General features: G+C 43.9%; 1 protein-coding gene across 1 annotated transcript in view; it reads right to left on the reverse strand.

Moving 5' to 3' along the window:
* Positions 1 to 25,243, reverse strand: part of MUSK (muscle associated receptor tyrosine kinase) — a 79,194-nt gene that overhangs the window by 20,735 nt on the left and 33,216 nt on the right. The window contains exons 6-9 of the mRNA XM_034774149.1: positions 17,311 to 17,435; positions 8,603 to 8,762; positions 6,861 to 6,867; positions 3,140 to 3,406 (exon numbers count right to left, since the gene is read on the reverse strand). Coding sequence (XP_034630040.1) covers positions 3,140 to 3,406; positions 6,861 to 6,867; positions 8,603 to 8,762; positions 17,311 to 17,435 — 559 coding nt within the window. The remainder of the gene's footprint in view (positions 1 to 3,139; positions 3,407 to 6,860; positions 6,868 to 8,602; positions 8,763 to 17,310; positions 17,436 to 25,243) is intronic.

Here is a 25,243-nt window from a genome sequence, read left to right on the forward strand (position 1 = left end):
TGCAATGAGTGCACTATCAAGGCTCTATTTAGGGGCAGAGCTGTGTAAGAAGAATGCACAGAGCCTACCTGCATCGTGCTTGCCTTTAGCCAGTGCTGTCTCCTTGCTAACTCCCATAAGCACCAAGTTCAGCCAGACATATCCATTTTAATTGAACAGCACATTCCACAGGAGTGAGATACGCACCCTGAACTGGGGAAAATTGATGATCTTGGGGAACTGGGCAGGGATTTGGGAGACGCAGGTTCAAGATCTGCCTCTACCACAAACCTTTCGCGTGTCCCTGAGCAAGTTGATTAAGCTCTTTGTGCCTGTGAAATGGGGATGAACATCCCTGTTGAGGGGCATTGTGAGGCTAAAATCGTTCATGTTTCTGAAGTTCTCTGATGCCATGGTGACGGGGCCATGTAAGCCGTCCTTCGTACAAAACCTAATTCTGAGGAGGATGAGCTTGATGAGATCATATATAAAGATAGATGACTTCAGACCATTGTTAGAATCCTTATGTAATGGAAATGGGAGATACACAAAATCAGCAGAAGGACAGGTGGGCCAGTAACCTCTTACTGACCATTCGGACTAGGGAAAACAGAATCTTATTTAAGAGAAGAAGCAGAGATGCCACCTGGTTATTCCAGATTATTTTTTAACATACAAATGTTACTTGCGGCCTGATCCACCAAGTACTAAGCGCAGCAGTATCTCAAAAGGAATTAACTCATTCTTCTCCTGCCTGAGCTATTGTCATACCCAGCCAGCAATACAGGGAGAAGGAGCCAATCAATAACTACATAAGATGAAAGTTACTTTTCCTCAAAATATGTCAATTCACCATTTCTCCCAGTGCTTCTTATCCAGGGACTCCAGAGTCAATTGGAAAGAATGTGAGATTCCCTGTGATTCATGGTGTTCACTGGGGGTTTTTTGTTTTTTTTTTGCAACAAGTCATCCCTTTCGTAAACTACAAGATAAGTACCTGTACCTGGTAAACAAACGTTAAACCAAGACTACCTACTTGTTCTGAACGAGTATCAGTGATGATCATATAGTCCCAAGGGAACCTCATCCTATGAAAATATACTGTATAATGGATTTGGGGTTTATGGTTTTAGAATGACCTATGAGTCAGCACAGAAGCATGACAACTGCCAACATTCATGACAAAGAGGATGACCAGAACAGTAAGGGTGAGATTTTCCAAGCAATCTAAACGAGTCAGTTAATGCTCACCAAAAAGAGTAAAGGGAATAAGAATTTTTTTTTAAAAATACCTTGGTAAAAAAATACTAGAGAGAAAGTGGTCTCTTAATAAAAGAGTAGGCTGGTGAAATCTGTTTGAAAATGTCTGAGCTACTGAATTTCTTATTTAAAACTGGAATTTAACAAGATTTGAAAAGTGGTGAGATCTGGCCAATTGCAATAGAAAGATAAAAAGCTGCTGATAAAGAGCAGATAATATAACTGGAAAAATTAATATATACAAATCAACAAGACCATCTGAACTGCATCCAAGGGCTTGGAACCATTGACAATTACATTTCAGAAATCAAAGACTGCAGAAGTCGTACTGGTATTGCAGTTCTGGAGAAAATCATTGTGGTACTGCTCTTTGATCTTTAAAACAGGAAGAGGGAGTCGTCTCAGGAATTGTCATTGTATTACTTCAATCCATATTAAAATAATGGAACATACATATAAATTGCGCGTGTATCTACAGAGTGATAATGAAACCATGGGTAATAAACAGCTGGGCGGTTTAAATAGATCATTCCAGACCAATCTATTAATCTCGAATTCTCTTGCAAACCCTTAGGCCTCCTGGGCCAGAGCCTCAGTTGTTGCAGGAACTAGCTTGGTTTATACAGCTTAGGCTGTGGCCATAATTTTTCAAGCCCTCTAGGGATAGAACTTCCATTGAGTCACTAGGAGTTCTGTCCATGGAGGGCCACTTGTGGACGGTGGGGGAAGGGAACGCAGTAGGTGTAATATTTAATACAGCACCTTGGAAAGCCTTGCTTGACAAATACATTGTGACTGGCTTGGATATAAATAATGTCACATAAACTGAAAATAGGCTGAGAGATTACTGTGTGGATTGGCAAATCTAGTATACAGTATATTCACCAAATTCAATGCACACTACATCATCATAATTCATACAGGGACTTCCCCTAAATGACTTGTTTTTAGAGATGCTCCGGGAGTTGCACTGAAAGAGGTGAATGATTTTGGTAGGATGCCTCATTGACTGGGATAGTGGACCCCTATATAACAATAGCGGTAATAGTGATTAGAGAGATCACTTGACTCTGTTTGGTTTGAGTTCAGGGGATCCAGTCCTGACATCTCTACTTGCCATTTCTGCCAGTCAGAGATTTGGTTGAGGCAAGACTTCAGGATTGGCACACTGCTCTGATAAAGGTTCATTTGAACCACCTGGGAGTCATTATCACCTTTCCCCAAACAACCTATATGCACAAACAGGTACATCTGCATTAGCACGGATGCACCAATAGGCACTTATGCATGGTTATCCATCAGAGCATGCAAATACGTATGTTGGCATTTGTGTCATCAGACCTGTTCTGTGTTTTGACCTTTTTCTTTTACATGGTTAAAATAATTTATTGCATTTATTTTACTGGGTTGGCCAAATCCTGCAGCCCATACTCTGTCCTTACTTTGAATAATGACTTCATGATGTGACCCAATACTAATAAAATACTTAGCATTTACATAATATAGCATGATTCTTCTTCAGATCACTTTACAGACGTTAACTCATTCATTCATTAAACCTCTTGTGCACTTCAGATGGAAAACCAATGGGATATTTTTGAAAGTGCTTTTGCTCTTTAATGCTGCCTTTCCTCCATATTACAAAGAGGTCTGGGCCTGATCCTACCCTCACTGCAGTTTAAGTAAGCTTTGTGATTGTGTTCAGTGGGATGGGTTCAGAACCTCCATGAGCTGATGAACAAAGCTGAAACTGAGGCAAAGAAAAATGCCACACTTATATCGTTTTAAACATTAAAAGGTAATTTTCTTGTTCTTCCTTACCATCCCCACTTCTTGTCTGGACAAACTCCCCCTGCCCCCGCCCTCACTGAAATCCACCCAGCTGGTCAATGTTTTTTACCTGCACACGGGCTTTGGAGCCGGTCCAACTCCTGAGGGATTGCACTCCTGGAAGATGTAGTTACACAGCAGAGACTCAGCAGCCGGGTGGCAGAATGAACTCACCGTTTTCAGTTCAGTCCAGGCAGTGTGAACAAGCAGCTCTTGGGTCTCCTCTGGGTCAGCATAGGAGGAGTTGAAGAAAACAAGAGCATCCTTCACCAAGATAGCACTACACACCTCACCTCTGTACGTGCTGCAGTAGCCTGTATCACCCTTGTACAGTTTGCTGGTGGGGGGAATGTACACAGGAGTAAGTGTACAGCGGTAATCTGGGCTGAAGTGCATAGTTGCATCAGTAAGACGGTATTTATAAGGCTAATTAGACAGTGAAGAAGCAGCAGCACAAATATAACCATTAAAACAATCCGGTGCTATCCAAACATGGAACCAGGTGCAACTTACACAAGATTTCCGCTCTGTCTGGAGCATGAGTGCAATGTACTGCAGGAGACATCTGTGCATGTGTAACCCATATGCCTAATTGGGAGATATCTCTTTAAGAGACCCACGGGGGGGGGGGAGAGAGGTAGGAGTGAATTGGGGTAGGAGGCCCTGGAGGTTTTTCACCTTCCTCCGCAGCATGGGGCGGGGGTCGCTAGCTGGAGGATTCTCTGCGACCTGAAGTCTTTAAATCACGATTTGGAGACTTCAACAGCTGAGTTAAGGGAAAGTGGGTGGGTCAGCTTTTGTGGCCTGCATCATGCGGGAGGTCAGACTAGATGATCATAATGGTCCCTTCTGACCTTAAAGTCTATGAGTCTATGAGAATTGTGTCTGGGTCATTGTTGCTAGGGGACCTATTGGAGCTAGGGTGATCAGATATCCCGATTTTATAGGGACAGTCTTGATATTTGGGGCTTTGTCTTATGTAGGTGACTATTACCTTCCCACCCCGTCCTGATTTTTCACACTAGCTGTCTGGTCACCTTAATTGGAGCATACCCAAAACTACCAGCGTGGACCAAAAGCAGAAGGGGCTGGTGGCCTAGTACAGAATAAGTATAGTAAGAAAGCATGACAATTTATGGGGTTTATAATTATTATTCCAAACAGATTTATTTTAAAGGAACTAATTGAGCAGCTGCCAGCTAGGCTGGGATTGCTGTCAAGGACTGCAAACGTGGAGTTTTGTTTTCACGTGAAGACATCCACACCCCCATGAGTCATCCAGTGAAGAGTGGTTACACCGCAGGAGGAGTGTATGAGCACGCACCTGGGAGCGTCTGCCTTGACTTTAACCAGAGAGCGTTCAAAATGCAGAGGGATGGGGCCTGGCTGCAGCTGTCCTGGTTGCTCATTCAGTCAGTTTAACAGAGGTCAATGCGGTTCAATTTGCAACATGTAAACCGTTTGGAAAAGCCAGTGGAGCTATTTGTATATTTTCCTTTTATTTCTTTCCCCTCCACAAATTACCCATTGTCAGAACAGCTTCAATTTCCTCAAAAAAAGCATACTGACAAGGGAATAAACAAGACAAATGCATAAGCCTTTCCCAACCCTAATTTGCTATGAAACTATCATCTGAAAATCATTGAATCCAATGACATATTCTGGCTGTGTTACATTTCTAATTGCCCAGCTTTGGGGTCAATATCAAACTTTTAAAAACAAAAAAATATTTGCTAAAAAAAAAGTAAGGAAGGAATGATGGCAGCACTGAACGTCGCCACCACAGCATTCCTATGCACGCTCCATGGGCTGACCAGGAGACTTCTGCTTGTGTCAGTCAGCCTCAGCCCATGAATATGCGCCTGTTGGTAAGCTGTTGCCCTCCAAGAAAGATGTAATGGAGGGTAGGTTTCCTAACCAGCGCTGTGATGTTAGCAGCTATACTGAAGCGATGTTTGTCATAATGAGAAACATGGCAGGGTCAGCTCCTTCTTGGAGGTACTTGTATTAATTTTTATAAAAAGTTATTATTTTACTGTTCAGTGGGTGAGGGATGTCCTCCACACCCTTAGCCAGAGAAAGTTGGAAGCAATAAGTGCATGCATAGGATTGCACTGGTCAGCTGTGAAACCAGCTACTATTATGGCCGGCGGCCCACAGGAATAGCTTGATAGCAACAATCAGGGCTACTCTCATGTTTTCCTTGTGTTCAGAGACCTCAGAAGAATGTGTATGTGCAATCATCTTAAAACTCAAGTGAATTCTGAACAGCAAATGCTGAAAGGAACAGTGGCTGCAAAGAATTTTTGTGGAGACACGGACTAAAACATGCACACCTAAAATCTGCGTCAAATGGCACTGAATGACAAATGCTAAAAACTGAATTCTGCTCATAGATTACTAGTGAAGAGAATACGAGGGCTGAATTCACAGAGTAAATGATCAGCTATGAGTGACTTGCCCAATTCTGTGGTCAGTGACAGAGGAACCTAAATAGTCAAATGCGATGAAGGAATTTAAAAAGGCTCAACCAAATATATTCAAAAAATCTTCATTCTGGAAATCAGAGGGGAAATCTCAAATGAGGTTCTCCTATTACTTTCTATACTCCTTGGTTTCAACTGGGATGAGTATACTACAGCAATTTCAGTCACTTTATATTAAGGTTCCATTTATGAATAGCTTATAAAGGTTTACTGAATGGTTTAATAACTAGATATTTCAATAAATGGTAAATTAATTGTGATAGTCCAAGAGGTCAATAGTTTGCACATAACTATAGCTTGTCATCCCCATTTTACAGATGGGGCGACTGAGACAGCATAGACATGTTCAACGTCTTGCTCAAAATCACTAAGGCTATGCCTACACTTCACACCACTGGTGGTGGCAACATGTAGGATGCATGTAGCTGCATGTCGCCATGTAAAGCGAGCGGCATCCACACTGCAGTGAAAGACTGTGGCAGGCAGGCAAGCAGTGGGGAAAGGCTCCGGCAGTGCGAGAGCTGCCAGAGCCTTTTCCCAAGGCCTCCCCCGGTCAAGGTCTTTCCCCACTGCTCGAGTCTTTCTTTAGAAGCTACTGGAGCCTTCCCCACTGTTCTTCCCTGCTGGAGCCTTTCCCTGTGTCAGGGAAAGACTCCATCAGCGGGACACTAAAATAGCAGTGTAGACCGAGGAGGACGTCTAGAGAGTCATCAGGTGTGTCTTTACTCTATTCACTTATGCATGCCTCACCATCCACACTACTATGATACCCATGCTAGAGGGGGCATGAAATGTATGTACTCTACATGCTGCCATAAGGAGTGTGCAGTGTAAACGTACCCTAAGTAAGTACGATGACCGGATGTCCTGATTGTATAGGGACAGTCCTGATTGTTGGGTCTTTTTCTTATATAGGTTCCTATTACCCCTCCACCCCCTGTCCCGATTGTTCACATTTTCTGTCTGGACACCCTATAAGTAAGACAGTGGCAAGCCAGTACCAGCATCCAAATTTCATGAGCCACAGTGTGTAACTAAGAACAGAATTTGGTTCAGAGTATATTTGCTCTATTAGAAACAGTTTAATTTGTTTAGAAGCCAATTCCCAGTAACTACCTGTATAGTAAGAACAGTGTTACACATACAAGAACCTCTTTAAGATGCTGTTCTTACTTCTTGCTGTCAATACACTTCATCCATTAGTTTTGGTAATATATAACAAAACTCTCTTTGTTCATAATTCATCTCCTCTCCCAGCCACCTTGGCCCAAACAAACACCTCAACAGACAAGAAAACATACTTACCTCCATTCTATTGGGAAGGCACATGAGCCAGCCGCAACAGGAGCCAGGTTTGGGAGAGAAAGGGAAAAGTTTGTCAGTGACCTTTTACCCATTCTTCTTGAATGAAAAACTTAAAGGTTCATACAGGAAATGTTCTGCCATTCTCTTTTGTCATTGATTTGTAGTTTCTAAGGGAGAGGGAGGCCAAGACTTTGCTTCCTGGATGTGTTTTGGGAAGAGAGGAAGGAGAATGAATTAGGAACAGGAATGCGTTTTCTGTGAAATTCTTGCTGAAATGGATGGTGAGATCCAAGTGCCAATGGCGCTGGTTCTAGCAGGCCAGCAGATCAGCAGTTGGTGGCCACATAATGTAGGGCCTTGAACAGAGGCGCCGACTTTCTAATTTCCTGGGCGATGCTTGACCCCCTGCTCCATCCCGGGTCCCACCCCCACTCCACCCCTTCCCCAAGGCCCTGCCCCACCTCTTCCCACCCCCCTTCCTGCTCCTCGCTCCATCCTCACCCCACATCTTCCCGCCCCATTTCTCCCCAAAGTGCACCATACCCTCACTCCAGCCCCTTCCCCCAGCTCCTCCTGCACACAGCACGTGGGGTAGAGCATCCAGAGCTGGGCAGAGAGTTAACAGGCGGGGGTCAGGAATGACTGGAGCACTATCTTTACCCCCCACAATATGCCAGCAAGCGCAGCTGAGCTAGCAGAGAAAGAAGTAATTTGCTCCCGATCAGGGACTGACACAGATTACTTCCCTCCTGGGGCCAGGGGGAACCGAGGAGTGAATTGGAACTGGCTTTTATCTTGGGCAGTACAGCTACAAACTGCCCTTTACTCAGGACTTATGGTAATCCTGCCATCAAGCCTGAAGTGTTCTCTTGTAAGAAGCTCTAGGTCTTTTGGGGGTGATGGGAAAACAAACCAACTCCTGAATAGGGGAGGGGCAAACTATCTTCTTTTGGTCACTAACTGCTAGTGCAGGAATGAATTGGGCCCTCAGTTTATCCTGCAATAATCAACAGTTCCTCCCTGCTTTATCATACCAGTTCACAGCACAGGAGGTCCCCCCACCAAAGCACAGTTCAGTTAACAAACAGAGAAGTCACCTAAGGACCAGTAGCTGCACGGCCCTGCAATCTCACTCTGTGTGTGTGGGGGGGGGGGGAGGACCCGTTCTGCCACCAAGCTCCATGGTTTCTTTGATATAACAAGATGCTAGTAGCTCATTGAGGTTATTTTCACTTTGCCGTTAGGTGATATTAATACTGTGACTTCCTCCACAAGGATGAGCTTACACAGCACTTCTGGGACCCAGCATGCAAGACAACAGCAAGTAAGCAGGAAATGACAGCTGTGCCAATCTCTGTAGCGTAATGATATACACCACTACCTCGATATAACGCGACCCGATATAACACAAATTCAGCTATAACGCAGTAAAGCAGTGCTCCGGGGGGGGGCAGGGCTGCACATGCCGGTGGATCAAAGCACGTTTGATATAACACGGTTTCACCTATAACACGGTAAGATTTTTTGGCTCCCGAGGACAGCATTATATTGAGGTAGAGGTGTATAAGGAAATAGCCCAGCAGGGGGTTGCACTTGTGGTCAAATTTAACCCACTGTAAATTATTATTAAGTAGAGCCCCTCACATCCTCCAAAGCTTCTTCTCCTACTCCTTCCTCCTGACAGGAGAAAGTTAATGCTGGGTGGCAAGATGCTTAGTAAAAGCCTTTTCTTTTCAGCATACCTGACACAGTGATAGTCGCTGCAGCTTTTGCAGTGCCAAAGGTTTTGCTGTGTTTGTTGGTGGCAATGCATGTGAACAAGCCCGGCCTGGTGACGTACGCTTGCAGTCGGGAGTCGATCACTCTGTCTTTCACACTTTCGACTATAGATCCTGCAGAAACCTAAAAGATCAAAGAACAGAACAATGGGTTGGGGGTTGGTTGAGGGTTGTTGTTTTTTTTTTAAAAAAGACAATTTTTAAAATAAACAAACAAAGCTGAACCAGGTGGATTAAAGTGGCAGTGAGTTAAAGTACGGCATGGTCAGAAAAGGGACTGCATAAAAATGGCACCTTCGTAACAGCTGACTTTACGGACAAAAGCAAGTTTTAATAGTCTGGATTTTCAAATCACTGGAGATTTTGGGATGCCCAATGTGAGACATCTTTAATGAGTCTCTTTTTCAGAAGGTGGGTATTCCACACTTTCTAAAAACAGAGCCTAGCGTGTTTTATCCCAGTTAGCAGTGCAAAGCCAACGCAGTGGGGAGTCGGATTCCTTTCTGTTTCATGTTACATCAATAACTATTAACTAAACTGCAACTTCACAGAGTAATATTGAGTTTTGTAATTGAGTTGAGGATCTGGTCCAGGATCTGTCTTTATTGGTGATGGTACATGAGCCACAAAGAACATTGCATGGCTTTGAGATTGCAGGCCTCACTGGTAGGGGAAAAAAATCTTGTTACTTGTAAACTGAGCAAATTTCCCCTTGAATTCACTGCGTTTCTTTAAATATGGCAGCCAAGGATTAGGGCTGGATGGAAAATGGTTCACATTTTAGAGATTTTTTGAAAAATTTCCTGTCCCAAATTATGACAAAAAGTCAAGATCTCAAATTTTCACAAACCATTTTTACACTTTTCAGGGTAGACCCATGCTTTAAGGCAGTGTTTGAACAGAACAAGTGCTCTGGCTCCAATGTTATGAAAGGTCTTTTTGACTTTGCACCACCCAGTAACATGTGAAAGAGTTCAGAATTGGTGCTTCTCTTTGCCCATTTCAGAAATCATAGAATCACAGAATATCAGGGTTGGAAGGGACCTCAAGAGGTCATCTAGTCCAACCCCTTGCTCAATCCATGAGTGAGCTGGGAGCTATGTGATTTTAGGCGGGGATAATTTTATGCTCCGTCTTTTCTTGTTGGTACAGCACTGACACTCACTGCAATTATAGATGATAGTCCATTATAGCTCCTGCAGAATCATATCACAAAGTTAATGCTGAGCAGTTAGCCTGCTCCACCACTGAGAGCCAGAGACAGTGTCAAACCATCACGAATAATTCAAGTGAGAGTCTCTTCTGGATCCTAGCCGTGCTACCTGACAATGGGAGTTAGGGCTAGTGATCTGGAACGTCTTTTTGCAGGCCCCATTTCAGCAAGGTACTTGAGCACACGTCTACCATGAAAGACAGGAGTAGTCCTACTGAAGACAATGGGACAATGCCCATGCTTCGAGTAACAAGTACCACACAGTGGAATATATGCTAATACTTCCTGAATCTCAAGAGGTTGTGTATTCTAGTGTAAATGCTTATGCAAAGCTAAGTTATACTGTCTGAACACTTCCGTCTGCAAAATTATGAGTCATTACCCTCAACTCCCATTGAACTTTACTCTTCAGCTGGATATCCCATGAGAAGAAACTTACTTGGGAGAGTCTCAATACCTCCCGATTGCAGTCAGGATGGAAACATTGTGGGTCCCATTGAAACTATTGGGAAATTTGACATCAACATCAATGACTCCTTGATTTCTCCCATCCTGGTGCTTTGTGAGCACTTGCACGTCTAGAGTTGGCCTGATGAATTAAATGACTCTTTAAAGGTTGAGGTGTTTGGATTAGGATTTTGAGTTGGCGCTTATTTTATCAGAATCTGCCCACCCTCCCTAATCTGTGCTGGTTTCTGAGGTCTGTAGATCAGCACTGGACCATCAGGAAAATCCCTTCTTTACAGTTGGCATTTTGAGGCAGATTTATGATCAGGCTCCGGATACTTTGTGATACTCCAGTACCAAAAAGCAGCAGTAAACTCACTTTAGCTGGGTGTTTAAGACAGCCTTATGGCTTCTTTTTATTGCTTGTGGATCTAGTCTGTCAGATTTTGTACCATATTATTTTTAAATCAAGGGGAAAAATAACAAACTTCAAACCGTGGATCCATTTTGATTCAGGGTGTGCAGCATCCATGTTTTTAGGATTCATTGGCTAATGGCTCTCAGTTTCTGGTGTATACCCATATATGCACAGGTTACTGAAAGCCGCTATGGGGAGGGAGTCAGGAAGCAGGAAGGAGCAAGTGAGGAGGTCTCTGGAGCCAGAATCAAACTGGAGAGAGGCAACAGGGCCAGGGAAGGAGTTGGGCCATATTTAGAATGGCTACTGCCACACGGCAGGAATAATTTTTAGTATCAGTTATCCAGTGTGATGTTAGGAGTGAGATTTCTATTAACAGGAATCAGTTCTAGTTCAAGAATTCCTGTCATTCCCAGTCAGAGGTCTTGCCTGTAGAAAATATCTGGCAACAGCTTTAACTAAATGTGTGTCTTCCAAATAACACAATACTATTGAGGTCACACATATTCAGTTTGGTTGCGCATTGTACCAGCGTTTGAAATCGGCAGAGTGGAGGACTGTGGCAGGACTTACTCACCCCCAGAGTGCAGGATGTAGCAGCTATCTTCGGCTCTAGCGCCTCCTGCTGGTCACCTGCTTCTGGCCCCAGTCTTGTGTGTCTCAGCCCTTCGTCTAAGTCACCTACGTTCCAACCCCTTCTGGGGTGTTATAAACAAGCCCAAACTAAACTGAATAGTTCTTCTGCCCTCTTGGGCTACTCAAGTCTTCTCTACTTACAGACACCATCTCAGGGCTTCCCTTGCTACCTGTGCTACCCCTGTTGTCTCTGTCTGTGCACCCTAGCCCATGGCTTCTCTCAGTCCGAGAGACCTGTCTCATCTGCCATCTCTTCCTCCTCCCCCAACCAAACTCCTTCAGTTTATTTATTAGGGCTTATCTCGGCCCCCTTTGGCCATGAGCCAATTAGCTGCTCACCTCCCTAGGAGCAAAGATGACTAATAAAGTGCATTGCTAGCCTTGCAGATGATGGGTGTTAAGCCCTATCACACAGATGCATACTATTATCATTATTCTCATTATCATCTATTTTTACTGGGGTAGTGGCTAGGGGCCCAAATTCTGGACCAGGACCCCATTGTGCTAGGAGATGAACAAACACAGAACCAAAAGACATCCCCGCCCCTTACATCCATGAAGTCAACTTCGGAGGAAAGGAATGCATTCTTTCTTAAACATTTACCTTTGTTCATGATTAGATAATTGAGCAAAGAGAGTTTTTGTCCTGCCCCCACTTCTTTGGATACAAAACTGCAATCCATTCTTGCTGGTATGGAAAAGGAATTTTCTTCAGGATTTCAACCAGGTGTAATAATTGTTGAGCTAGTATGCCAGGCTGACCTGGCTTTAAAAAGTTTCTTCGTTGAAATGCTTCTCTTGCATCATTAGACCGTTCTGTTAGCTTCTCTGCAAGCATGGAGCCTGTCAGTCTTATTTTTCACTGAAACTCCTGATCCATGGATCACTGTCTCATATGTCTTGATATAAGCCTCCCTCCCTTCCTCTGCACTCTTCTTCCTGTGTATCCAATGAGTGCCAAAACATTAAAGGGTCTGAGTCAAGTCTGGGATCTTCTGTGGAGTTTTACTCAGTGGAATGGGCCTCAGAAAGGAAATCTGAGAACAGTGAGTCAGGACTGTTCCTTCTCAGCCTGGATCACACAATGCAAAATGCTTTGCTTGCCAGGTCAGTTGATAGAACTTTCAGGAACAGGGGGAAATAATCCAATGGCCAATTTCAGCTCAAGGCCTCTCTGTGTGAAAACGATCCCTCTTTGACTTTGCTTGCAAACAGCAAGAGCATAACGAACTGTCATTTGCATTATGTAAAACAGCCTGAGAAAGCCTGGGGTAGCTTTTGCTGTGGTGTTGTAGCCATGTTGGTCCCAGGATAGTAGAGAGACCAGGTGGGTGAGGTAATATCTTTTATTGGACCAAAGTCTGTGGCCCAGATCTGAAGAAGCGCTCTGTGTAAGCTTGAACGCTTGACTCTCTTGCCAACAAAAGTTGGTCCAAAAAAGATATTACCTCGCCCACCTTGTCTTTCTGATGTAGCTCTTGAAAATTTCAGGTAATTGTATTTTTAGACCTTACAAATTGGCTGTTAATTTTTCTACTTGGAACCTGAGATTGTCTTCATTAAATGTATTGATTCCCTTTACTTGTTAAAGAAATTGCTTAAGTTTTTTCCCCCTGTAGGATTTTCTTTAACTGTTTTAAATTCTATTTTGGAATGTAAGAAAGAAGAGGCTTTTACCATATCTTTGTGTTTAGCTTAATTCTCCCTTGCAGTACAACAGAGAGCTATAGTTCAGTCCCGTGATGTCTTGCAACGACTAACGAGGGGAAACAGAATTGGAACAGTATTTTTGTTTGTTTGTTCATTGGGAAGTCAAGACAGCTGCTGTTTAGAGAAACTTTCATCTTTCTGTTTCATGGCAGTTTAATTACTAGAGTACAGTGCTTTCATCCTCTTTAAACTTCAGGACAATTACACGTCAGCATTCAGAGACTATAACAACATAGACACTGCAGGGATCACATCCTCAAATTACTCGCTGTTGCTTGCTTGCAAGTCAGTCTTTAAATACATGTGCTCGATTCCACCTGTTTCCTGGTTTAACTTTAGTAGAGGCAGGCACTCATTGAAGAAAGGTCTCCTTACCATATTTAAAGCTATGTGGTCGGGAAGGCATTCCTCTTGGGACTGATTTTGCCTTGGAGGCATAGAGGCTGGAGCAGATCTGACCCCAGCCCAAACAATGCCCAGTTAAGAAATGGATTGAGTATACAAAGTTCAGCCCTTGGCTGGAGGTCGGGTGTGTTGGTCAGACCCTCCTTTCTCTGGGATAAGTTTGTAGTGACTGGATCTACACAGAACAAAGGCACTAGTAAATTACCAGGTCAAGCAAAGGAGCTGGCAGTTGAGGTGGGAGAAGATACTGAGGCCTGGTCTACCCTGGGGGGGCAGGGGGAAATCGTAAGATACGTCTACTTCAGCTACGCTATTCTCATAGCTGAAGTTGCGTATCTTAGATCATCTTAGATTGACTTATTTTGCGTCCTCGCGGCACGGGATTGACGGCCACCACTCCCCCGTTGACTCCGCTTCTGTCTCTTGCAGCAGTGGAGTTCCGGAGTCCACGGGGAATGCGTTCAGGGATCAATGTATCGTATCTAGATGAGACGCGATACATCGATTCCCCGATAGATCGATCATTACCCGCCGATCCGGCGGGTAGTGTAGACGTACCCTGATACTACAGATAACAAGCATTTAGGATCCTGTGCTGAGAGCTCCTTTGATATATTGAGGCCTATTTAGTGATAAGGAGAGTGGGGGATCTTGCTTTTCAGAAGGCTTTTTCAAAGAAGGCAGAGAATTCTGTGGTTCTACTGTTTTCTCAGCTGTTCTGCCGCTCCTCCATAGGAGCGTGATCTCGGACATAAGAGCAGCAGAAAGTGGCTATGAAAGAATATAAGAACACACATTGTCCAGCACCCAGGAGAACACAACAGAGAAATCTGGAGAGTGTATGTGAATGAGGGGGACTGCATGTGATTCATACTGAATGCATGAACCACAAGGCAAGCACATGGGAGTATAATGCCCCAAAGATGCCACAACTAGAAAGATAATGTAGGAGTCATCAGCTAGTGCTGTTACACATGGTCTTACAAGATCTTTTTCTTAGCATTTGGTCCCTGTTCAGTCTTGGACGCATTGTTGCTAGTTTTGTGATATTAGTACCTTTTGGTGGAGCGGTTGCAAGCAGCAGAAGAGTTTACTCTCTGTCTTAATCTCTGTAATTTGTTAATCCTTGGGACAAATTTTCTTCCTAGGAACCAGGGCTTGGCATTTGAGCTGCAATTCTTGAAAGAGGAGATTTCCTTGTCTGGTGTTTGTGACCGCCTGTTTTCAAGGGCTGTTGTATACAGTGTAAAATTAACAAGTTGCACTAAAAAATACCCAGACTCCACCTTATTGATTTCTCCTCCAATGGAAAACTGATCTGCAAGGCCCAGCATCTGCTAGCATTCCGCAGAAGGACGAAGATGCTGCCTACCTTTCTAGGTCATTACACAGTGCTCACTCCCCAAGAGCTTACACCACCAGAAAGATATACTGTTGGAAATAGTTCCCAATAACATTTGTCCCTGCAAAATGGTGTTAAACCCAGCTATAAAAAACAGTTGTGCTATATGGGCCAAAAACTGAATGCGGAAAGACTCTGATTTTCATTAGGACCTCAAGCAAGCTTCCTTGCTCATCCACTTTGGGTACTCTAACATGTGCCCCTGCAGATGACAAAATCTGCACATACCGAACCCAAATGGATAGAGGGTATCAATAGAAAAGAATATGAGGGTGAAAAGTAAAGTGTCCCTAAAGATCTTCTTTCAGGGCTACTAAAGATAAATTAAAGGAATTGAGGACATATAGAAAAGGCCATTTGACTACTGGTAAGATGATATACAAGTAGTCAACTGACAAAGCAGTTAAGGCAATATTCTGCCCTTGCATCCTTAAGCAGTGGGGTAATGGAGAGCAGACAGTTCCTTAGCCACTCTGCCTGGGGACAGCTCTAAGTTCAGTAGCATTCCTTGTGCATCAGAGGTCTTGGGACATCACCCATAAACCAGCAGAATATGCTTCCTGGGAGTCATGTCTAACACACAGTGGAGCTGCTGGACCATTGCTTGTTTTAATTTTCACAGTAGAGGACATTGCTCCCCATGCCCTCATCCTGCTGTGTGCAGCCACTCTGGCAGGCAAAAATTTTGTCCTTAATGCAGAACATGAGCGGGAACAGTTCACAAATTCAGAGAGCATTTTAGGCAGGGTTTTTTGCAGGTTCTAGCAGTACCTGCATTAATACTGACAGATCATAAAAAGTCATCGTCAATGGGGAATCATCAAATGGGGCTGTTTCAAAAGGGATCGGTACTGGGTCTGATGCTATTCAACATTTTTATCAGTGATCTGAAATTAACTATTAAATCACTGCAGATCAAATTTGCAGATGACACAAAGATTGGTAGGGTGGTAAATAATGATGAGGACAGGGCGGTCATGCAGAATGATCTGGATTGCTTGATAAGCTGGGCCCATTCAAACAAAATGTGTTTTAATACATCCAAAGGTCATTCATCGACAGACAAAGAATGTAGGTCGTGCCTACAAAGTGGGGGACTGTGTCCTGGAAAGCAGTGACTCTAAAAAGGATTTAGGGGGTATAGTGGATAAGTAACTCAACATGTGTGATGCTATGGCAAAAGAAGGGCTGATGAGATCCTTGGATGTATAAACAGGAGGGCCATGAGTAGGTTTAGGGAGGTGATTTTACCTCTGTATGGGGCATTGGTGAGACTGGTAATAGAATCATGTCTTCTGGTGTCCACATTTTAAAAAGTATGTTGAAAATTGCACAGGATGCAGAGAAACAAAATGATTTGAGGGCTGGAGACAACGCTTTACTGTGAGAGACTTAGAGCTCAAACTGTTTAGTTCAGCAGAAAGAACATTTAGAGCAGACTTGATTATGGTGCATAAATACTTTCATAGAGAGTAAATACCAGACACTAAAAGGCTTCTCAATCAATGTAGAAAGGCAGAACAAGAAACAAGGGATAGACGTTAAAATCAGACAAATTCAAATTAGAAATAAGGCATGCTTTTTTAACAGTGACGGAGATTAAACATTGGACCATATTACCAAAGGAAGTGGTGGATTCTCCAACTCTGAATGTTTTCAGATCAAGATTGGGTGCCTTTCCGGAAGACATGCTTTAGCCAAACACAAGTTATTGGGCTTATTACAGGGGTAACTGGGTGAAATTTAAGGTCCTGTATTATACAGGAGGTCAGATTAAATGATCCAATGATTCTTTCTGGCCTTAAAGTCAGTGAACCTATCAATATTCTGTGTGGGCAGATTGTTTACAGAGAGAACCATGCCATGGGACTGCTGTGAGATGTTAGTACCAGGTTGATGTTCTTGTAGCTACAGTCTGGGGGGAAGGGATAAGCCAGGATAAATTAAAGCTAGATATCTTTATAACAGAGTCAGCATGTCATCTTTTCATGTATCTTTTTGCCCTATTATTATTGATCTATTTGGCTACCAATCAAAGGGATCATTAAAAGGAAAGTCAGAAACGATGGTGAGAAAAGCCCCATAAAACACTAAATTAGACATGCAGACCTGCTGATGTAGAGCACTACTAATAATAACCGTATTGCATACTTCTGTAATGCTTTGCACCTAAGGATTACCAAGCACTTTGCAATCATTAAGAGGTCACTCAACACAACACCTCAATGAAGCAGGTAAGCACTGTACAATTATCCACAGTTTACAGAGGGGGGAAATGAGACTCAGAGAGGTTCAATGATTGGTCCAAGGTGGCACGCCACATCATTTCAGACAGGAATAGAACCCAACTTCCTGGCTCCCGCTTCTGCGTTTTATTCATTAGATCATGCTTCTTCCTGATGCCAGTCCTCATTAGTCAGAGGTATCAAAAGGGCACTTACAGCTTTTCCATTTTCAAGCCACGTGATAGTGGGAACGGGAATGCCAGTTGCCGTGCACCGCAGAGTCACCACAGACCCAAAGGTGACATTGTGGGATTCAGGAGCCTTCAGGATTCTGGCAAAAACTGTTAAGAAGAAAAAAGGTACTAGTTAAGTGACTATTTAAAGATGAAGCTCAGATACTCTTCCTCTTCAGTAAATCTTGAAAGAGGTGGCAGTCCAAGCCCTGCAGTGAATAAACACATTGCATAGATTCACTAGTAAATGAGATACCCTTTTTTCCCCAAAACTGTCATCTTTATGTACATTACACAATACTAGCCAAATTTTGCTTTCAGATTTTTGTGGGCAACTCCAACAAACTGCAGAGGCGAGTGCATGTGCAAGAATTTGGAGGACAGAGTTTGGTGTAGTGGGATAAACCCATGTACAGTGCATTGATGTGGGACAATTTACAATAAATGCACAACAAGCTATGTTTTTGCACGGCATAACCTGATCGCTCATCTACAAATAGTGAAAACTATTTTAAGCTATCGCCCAAGGGACCAGCAGAAATCAGTCATGCACACCATTAACAAGGCGTGGGGGAGGTGCCTTTCATTAAAGTTCAGACAGAATTGTACTGGGAACCTCCAAGAAGGTTTTACCACAGAAGATCCCCCGACTCCTGAAATTCTCCACTCCCATCATATCACCCACCAAGAGAGGAGTGGCTAGCATTGCACTGAGAGGCAGAACTTGCGGAGGTCAAGGGAAAGCAGAATCCAAGGGCAGCCATGAGCTGTGTCTCTGGCCCCACACTGCTCCATACCCCGTCCACACCCAGTGCTGGCAGCATGTCAGCTAGTGGTCACAAAATAGGAATTTTTCTGCAATAATCGTTTACCTTTTTTGGCAAAAAAATCAAAACTGAAATATTTAGATTCTGAAATGCCGCCACATTGCCTCGTGATCCCATTCTCCTTGATTGGCCAGGCTCCCTCGTCAGACGAGTCTCCCCTGATGCACCATGGGCACCTCTCTTGGCGAGGGGAGGCAGTGCATCATGGGGGTCCCTGAGCCTGGTGCATAATGGGAGAGGGAAAGCTGGAACGACCACATTGCTATTTTTAGTGCACTAGCTTGAGCCTGGCTTGTACAAGTCTAACTACCTGGGCAGGGAGACTCGCTCCCAGCTGTTGTGTAGACATACCCCAACAGTCTGGGCCTTTACTATAGAGTCATTAGTGTGTCTCCATCGTCTACAAACTCTCTTCAGTGAGTGATGTAGGGGTCTTTTCTTCTGAAAGACCACATACATACAAGACTAGCATTGGCATGAAAAGAATTTCCTTATTCATTGTCTTGGGAAGGTAATTTTAACACATTATCTTCCTATATCCTTGAACCTGGTGTTTGCGCTGTATATAGAAATGAGCACTTGTACTACACAGGTTTCATCTAGTTTCACAGGACCTAAGTTAGCTATTTACATTTTGCTCTGGTTATGCAGGCTTGGCAGAATTCGATTTTATATATATTGTGACAACGTTCCTCCTCTATCTTGGTGGGTCCTGCGCTTATTGGTGGATTTTCTTGCCTCAGAGATTCACCATGTGGGTTGGGGAACAGTCCAGAGACCTTCCCCTCAGGAAGAATCCACAGTCCAGGTCAATTGGGAGGTTTGGGGGGAACCCAGGCCCGCCCTCTACTCCGGGTTCCAGCCCAGGGCCCTGTGGACTGCAGCTGTCTATAGTGCCTCCTGTAACAGCTGCATGACAGCTACAACTCCCTGGGCTACTTCCCCATGGCCTCCTCCAAACACCTTCCTTATTCTCACCACAGGACCTTCCTCCTGGTGTCTGATAACGCTTGTACTCCTCAGTCCTCCAGCAGCACGCCCTCTCAGCTCCGTGCACCTCTTGCTCCCAGTTCCTCACACTCACACCACAAACTGAAGTGAGCTCCTTTTTAAAACCCAGGTGCCCTGATTAGCCTGCCTTAATTGATTCTAGAAGCTTCTTCTTAATTGGCTCCAGGTGTCCTAATTAGCCTGCCTGCCTTAACTGGTTCTAGCAGGTTCCTGATTACTCTAGTGCAGCCCCTGCTCTGGTCACTCAGGGAACAGAAAACTACTCATCCAGTGACCAGTATATTTGCCCTCTACCAGAATCCTGTACCCCACTGGTCTGGGTCTGTCACAATATATATAATTTTTATGGATAATATTGATGTTTATTTTTAAGTATTTGTTAAGATTTCTGTCAATTTAAATTTTCACAGTTGTGGGAAATTATGAGGGAGGTGTCAGACAATTATTTAATGACAGGTTATCCACAGAGATTAAAGAAGTTAGCTTTATAATTTTTAGGGCTGTCGATTAATTTCAGTTAACTCACGTGATTAACTCAAAAAAAATTAATTGCGATTAATTGCAGTTTTAATCGCACTATTACACAACAGAATACCAATTGAAATGTATTAAATATTTTTGGATGTTTTTCTACATTTTCAAACATATTGATTTCAGTTACAACACAGAATACAAAGTGTATAGTGCTCACTTTATATTACTTTGATTACAAATATTTGCATTTTTTAAATGACAAACGAAGGAAATAATATTTTTCAATTTACTTCATACAGATACTGTAGTGCAATCTTTTTATCGTGACTTTTTATCATAACTTACAAATGTAGATTTTTTTTGGTTACATGACTGCACTCAAAACCAAAACAATGTAAAACTTTAGCGCCTACAAGTCCACTTAGTCCTACTTCTTGTTCAGTGAATTGCTAAGACAAACAAGTTTGTTTACATTTACAGGAGAGAATGCTGCCCACTTCTTATTTACAATGTCATCTGAAAGTGAGAAAAGGCGTTTACATGGCACTTTTGTAGCCAGCATTGCAAGGTATTTATGTGCCAGATATGCTAAACATTTATATGCCTCTTCATGCTTCGACCACCATTCCAGAGGACATGCTTCCATGCTGATGATGCTTGTTTAAAAAAATGCGTTAATTAAATTGTGACTGAACTCCTTGGAGGAGAATTGTATGCCTTCTGCTCCATGGTTTTACCTGCATTCTACCATATATTTTGTGTTATGGTAGTCTAGGATGATGACCCCACATATGTTGTTTGATTTAAGAACACTTTCACTGCAGATTTGACAAAACATAAAGATTTATAAAGATAGCTACATCCAGGGGCAGCTCTATGTATTTTGCCATCCCAAGCACGGCAGTCAGGCGGCTTTTGGTGGCGCGCCTGCGGGAGGTCCGCTGGTCCCGCGGCTTCGTCGTACCCGCTGCCGCCCCCCGTGGTTTGCCGCCCCAGGCACGCGCTTGGTGCGCTGGTGCCGCCGCTGGCTACATCACTCGACCCAAGGTTTAAGAATCTGAAGTGCCATCCAAAATCTGAGAGGGACGAGGTGTGGAGCATGCTTTCAGAAGTCTTAAAAGAGCAACACTGTGATGCAGAAACTACAGAACCCAAACCACCAAAAAAGAAAATCAACCTTCTGCTGGTGGGATCTGACTCAGATGATGAAAATGAACATGCGTCGGTCCACTCTGCTTTGGATCGTTATCGAGCAGAACCCATCATCAGCATGGACGCATGTCCTTTGGAATGGGACATAAGAATCTTTAACGCATCTGGCACGTAAATATCTTGTGACGCTGGCTACAATAATGCTATGTGAATATCTGTTCTCACTTTCAGGTGACATTATAAACAAGAAGCGGGTAGCATTATCTCCTGAAAATGTAACCAAACTTGTTTGTCTGAGTGATTGGTTGAACAAGAAGTAGGACTGAATGGACTTGTAGAGCCTAAAGTTTTACATTGTTTTATTTGTGAATGCAGTTATATTTGTACATAATTCTCCATTTGTAAGTTCAACTTTCATGATAAAGAGATTGCACTACAGTATTTGTATTAGATGAATTGAAAAATACTATTTCTTTTGTTTTTTTACAGTGCAAATATTTGTAATAAAAAATGAATATAAAGTGAGCACTGTACACTTTGTATTCTGTGTTTAAATTGAAATCAATATATTTCAAAATGTAGAAAACATCAAAATACTTAAATAAATGGTATTCAATTATTGTTAACAGCGCAATTGTGTGATTAATCCTGATTAATTTTTTTAATCATGTGATTAATCACGATTAATTTTTCTAATCACTTTACAGACCTAATAATCGTTAAAACATCACATGTCAAAATATACAGTGTAAATATCCTTAAATCAAACTCGAATAAGTTCACAAGCAGCATTTTTCTTACTTTGCCTATCTAGAGTAGATTATCATCTATGGATATATTTTTTGTTGGTTTCTGTGTGTATGGTATGAAATTGGCATTTATCGACATTGACCTATAAAAATCGAATCCTCCCAAGGCTATGGTAATTGCAGCTTTATATATCAGCAGTCTTTTTTTAGGATTCCATGGCAATCTATATGGGATACAAAAGACTCTTCACAGTGGAGAAATTCCTTTGCACGCTGGAGCATTTAACATGCAGTCAGACATTCCACTGATGCAGTTTGTCCTACTATCCATAAATCTTGGAGCTCTCCCTAGAATACGGTTATTGTGAAAAGCTATTACCTTGCTAAGAAAAAACATGCTTTGGCCTGGTCTACACTATGACTTTAATTCGGATTTAGCAGCGTTAAATCAAATTAACCCTGCACCCGTCCACACAACGAAGCCATTTATTTCGAAATAAAGGGCTCTTTAAATCGATTTCTGTACTCCACCCCGACGAGAGGAGTAGCGCCAAAATCGATATTGTCATTTCGAATTAGGGTTAGTGTGGCCGCAATTCGATGGTATTGGCCTCCGGGAGCTGTCCCACAGTGCACCATTGTGACTGCTCTGGACAGCAATCGGAACTCGGATGCACTGGCCAGGTAGACAGGAAAAGCCCCGCGAACATTTGAATTTTATTTCCTGTTTGCCCAGCATGGAGAGCACAGGTGACCACAGATAGCTCATCAGCACAGGTAACCATGCAGGCCGATAATCTAAAAAGAGCACCAGCATGGACCATATGGGAGGTACTGGATCTGATCACTATATGGGGAGAGGATTCAGTGCTAGCAGAACTTCATTCGAAAAGACGAAATGCCAAAACTTTTGAATAAATCTCCAAGGGCATGATGGAGAGAGGCCATAATAGGGACTCAGATCAGTGCTGCGTGAAAGTCAAGGAGCTCAGACAAGCCTATGAAAAAACAAAGGAGGCAAACGGTCGCTCCGGGTCAGAGCCGCGGACATGCCGCTTCTACGCCAAGCTGCATGCAGTTCTAGGGGGGGCCGCCACCACTACCCCACCTCTGACCGTAGATTTCGAGGTGGGGATAATCTCATCAGCTACACCTGAGGATTCTGTGGACAGGGAAGAGGAGGAGGACGAGCTTGGGGAGAGCACCCAGCACTCCGTTCTCCCCAACAGCCAGGATCTTTTTCTCAGCCTGATTGAAGTACCCTCCCAACCCTCCCAAGCCAGTATCCAAGACCATGACCCCATGGAAGTGACCTCAGGTGAGTTTACCTTTTAAAATATAAAACTTGTTTTAAAAGCAAGCGTTTTTTAATTATTACTTTGCCCTGAGGACTTGGGATGCATTCGCAACCAGTACAGCTACTGGAAAAGTCTGTTAACATGTCTGGGGATGGAGCGGAAATCCTCCAGGGACATCTCCATGAAGCTCTCCTGGAGGTACTCCAAAAGCCTTGCCACAAGGTTTCTGGGCAGTGCAGCCTTATTCCGTCCTCCATGGTAGGACACTTGACCACGCCATGCTTGCAGCAAGTAATCTGGTATCATTGCATGACAAAGCCTGGCAGCGTATGGTCCCGGTGTTTGCTGGCATTCAAGCAACATCCGTTCTTTATCTCGCTGTGTAATCCTCAGGAGAGTGATATCGCTCATGGTAACCTGGTCGAAATATGGGAATTTAATTAAGGGGACAGAGGTGGCCGTTCCTACTGGGCTGTTTGCCTGTGGCTGAAAAGAAATCCTTCCCTGCAGTTAGCCAAGCGCGGGGGGGGGGGGAGAATTGGCCCAGAGCTTTTCACGTTTGGCTAGCAGGGATCTTCCCTGGTACCAGCCACGCGGTGGAGGGAGGGGTAAAGCGATCATCCAGAGAATTGGATGTGGGAGGTTAGTTTGTTTTCTGCTGCTGAAGGTTAACAGGAAAACCACAGCACTCACCGGGCTTTGCTTCGTACGTGGGAAAGGAGGGCGCAGAAGCCGAAAGACAATGGCTTACCATGGCCGCATGCAAGCCGAATTCTGTTGTCTGGACCTGCGTCTGTGATCTCTAGCAGCAAAGCCACAGGCACTCAATATTAAGAGGCAAAATGCGACCTTGCACAGAAATCACATGTGCTATGTAATGTGAATAGTGTTGGTCACCGTGAAAGAGTATAACCATTGTTCTGCAAAATGTATCTTTTTAAAAAATTCTCTCCTTTTTTCCCTCCCTCCAGCAGCTGCAAATTCTTCAAGCCTCCCTGCTCCGTCCCGAAGGCTATCTCAGATAAGGCGTCGGAAAAAGAAGACGCGAGACGAGATGTTCGCAGAAATCATGGAATCCACCCGCAGTGAAAGAGCTCATCTGAATGAGTGGAAGGACGCGGTTTCAAAGTATAGGAAAGAAGCCAGTGAACATGAGGACATGAGGGACCAACGTGAGGACAGGAGGGACCAACGTGAGGAGAGGAGAGATGCTCGAGATGAGAGGTGGTGGCAGGAAGATCAGAGGAGGCAGGATGCAACGCTGGGGCTGTTGCGTGAGCAATCAGACACGTTCTGGCATCTAGTGGAGCTTCAGGAACGGCAGCAGGATAACAGAGTGCCGCTACAGCCCCTGTATAACCGCCTCCCTCCTCCCCATGTTCCGTAGCCTCCTCACCCAGACGTGTAAGAACACGCGGGGGGAGGCTCCGTACACCCTCCCATTCCACCCCAGTGGACAGCCCGAGCAAAAGGCTGTAATTTTTTTTACCTTTTTTTAGCGGCCTTATCCTTCCCGCCGATGTATAGAATGGAACCTATATTGAGGAGATATGTATACACATACAGAGAGCATGAAAAGGTGGGAGTTGTCTTACCAACTCTGAGAGGACAATTAAGTATGAGAAAAAACTTTTGAAGTGATAATCAAGATAGATTCAATGTATTTGATAAGAAGTGTGAGAATACTCTCCCCACATAAGTATTCTCACACTTCTTATAAAACTGTCTGTACTGGGCTATCTTGATTATCACTTCAAAAGTTTTTTCTCTTACTTAATTGGCCTCTCAGAGTTATTCCCGACTGACCGGTAGCTGTCTGGCGTTGCAAGCTTCCACAGGGCTATCGCCACTCGCTTCTCAACTGTGAGGGCTGCTCTCATCTTGGTATTCTGGCGCTTCAGGGCAGGGGACAGCAAGTCACAAAGTTCCATGCAAGTGCCCTTACGCATGCAAAAGTTTCGCAGCCACTGGGAATCATCCCACACCTGCAACACTATGCAGTCCCACCAGTCTGTGCTTGTTTCCCGGGCCCAGAATCGGCGTTCCACGGATAGAACCTGCCCCATTAACAACATGATCTCCAAAGCACCGGGGCCCGCGGTTTGAGAGAATTCTGTGTCCATGTCCATGTCCTCATCACGCTTGTCGCTGCTCTGCCGTCGCCGCCTCCTCCTCGCCTCGTTTTTCTGGTCCTGGCTCATCATAAACTGCACGAGAACACGCGAGGTGTTTACAATGTTCATGACTGCTGTCTTGAGCTGAGTGGGCTCCATGCTTGCCATAGTATGGAGTCTGCAGTGTTCACCCAGGAAAAAAGGCGCAAAACGGTTGTCTGCTGTTGCTTTCATGGAGGGAGGAGTGAGGCTGTACCCAGAACCACCTGCGACAATGTTTTTTGCCCCATC

The sequence above is a fragment of the Trachemys scripta genome, chromosome 6 (assembly GCF_013100865.1).
Source record: "Trachemys scripta elegans isolate TJP31775 chromosome 6, CAS_Tse_1.0, whole genome shotgun sequence".
In the NCBI taxonomy this organism is placed as follows: domain Eukaryota; kingdom Metazoa; phylum Chordata; order Testudines; family Emydidae; genus Trachemys; species Trachemys scripta.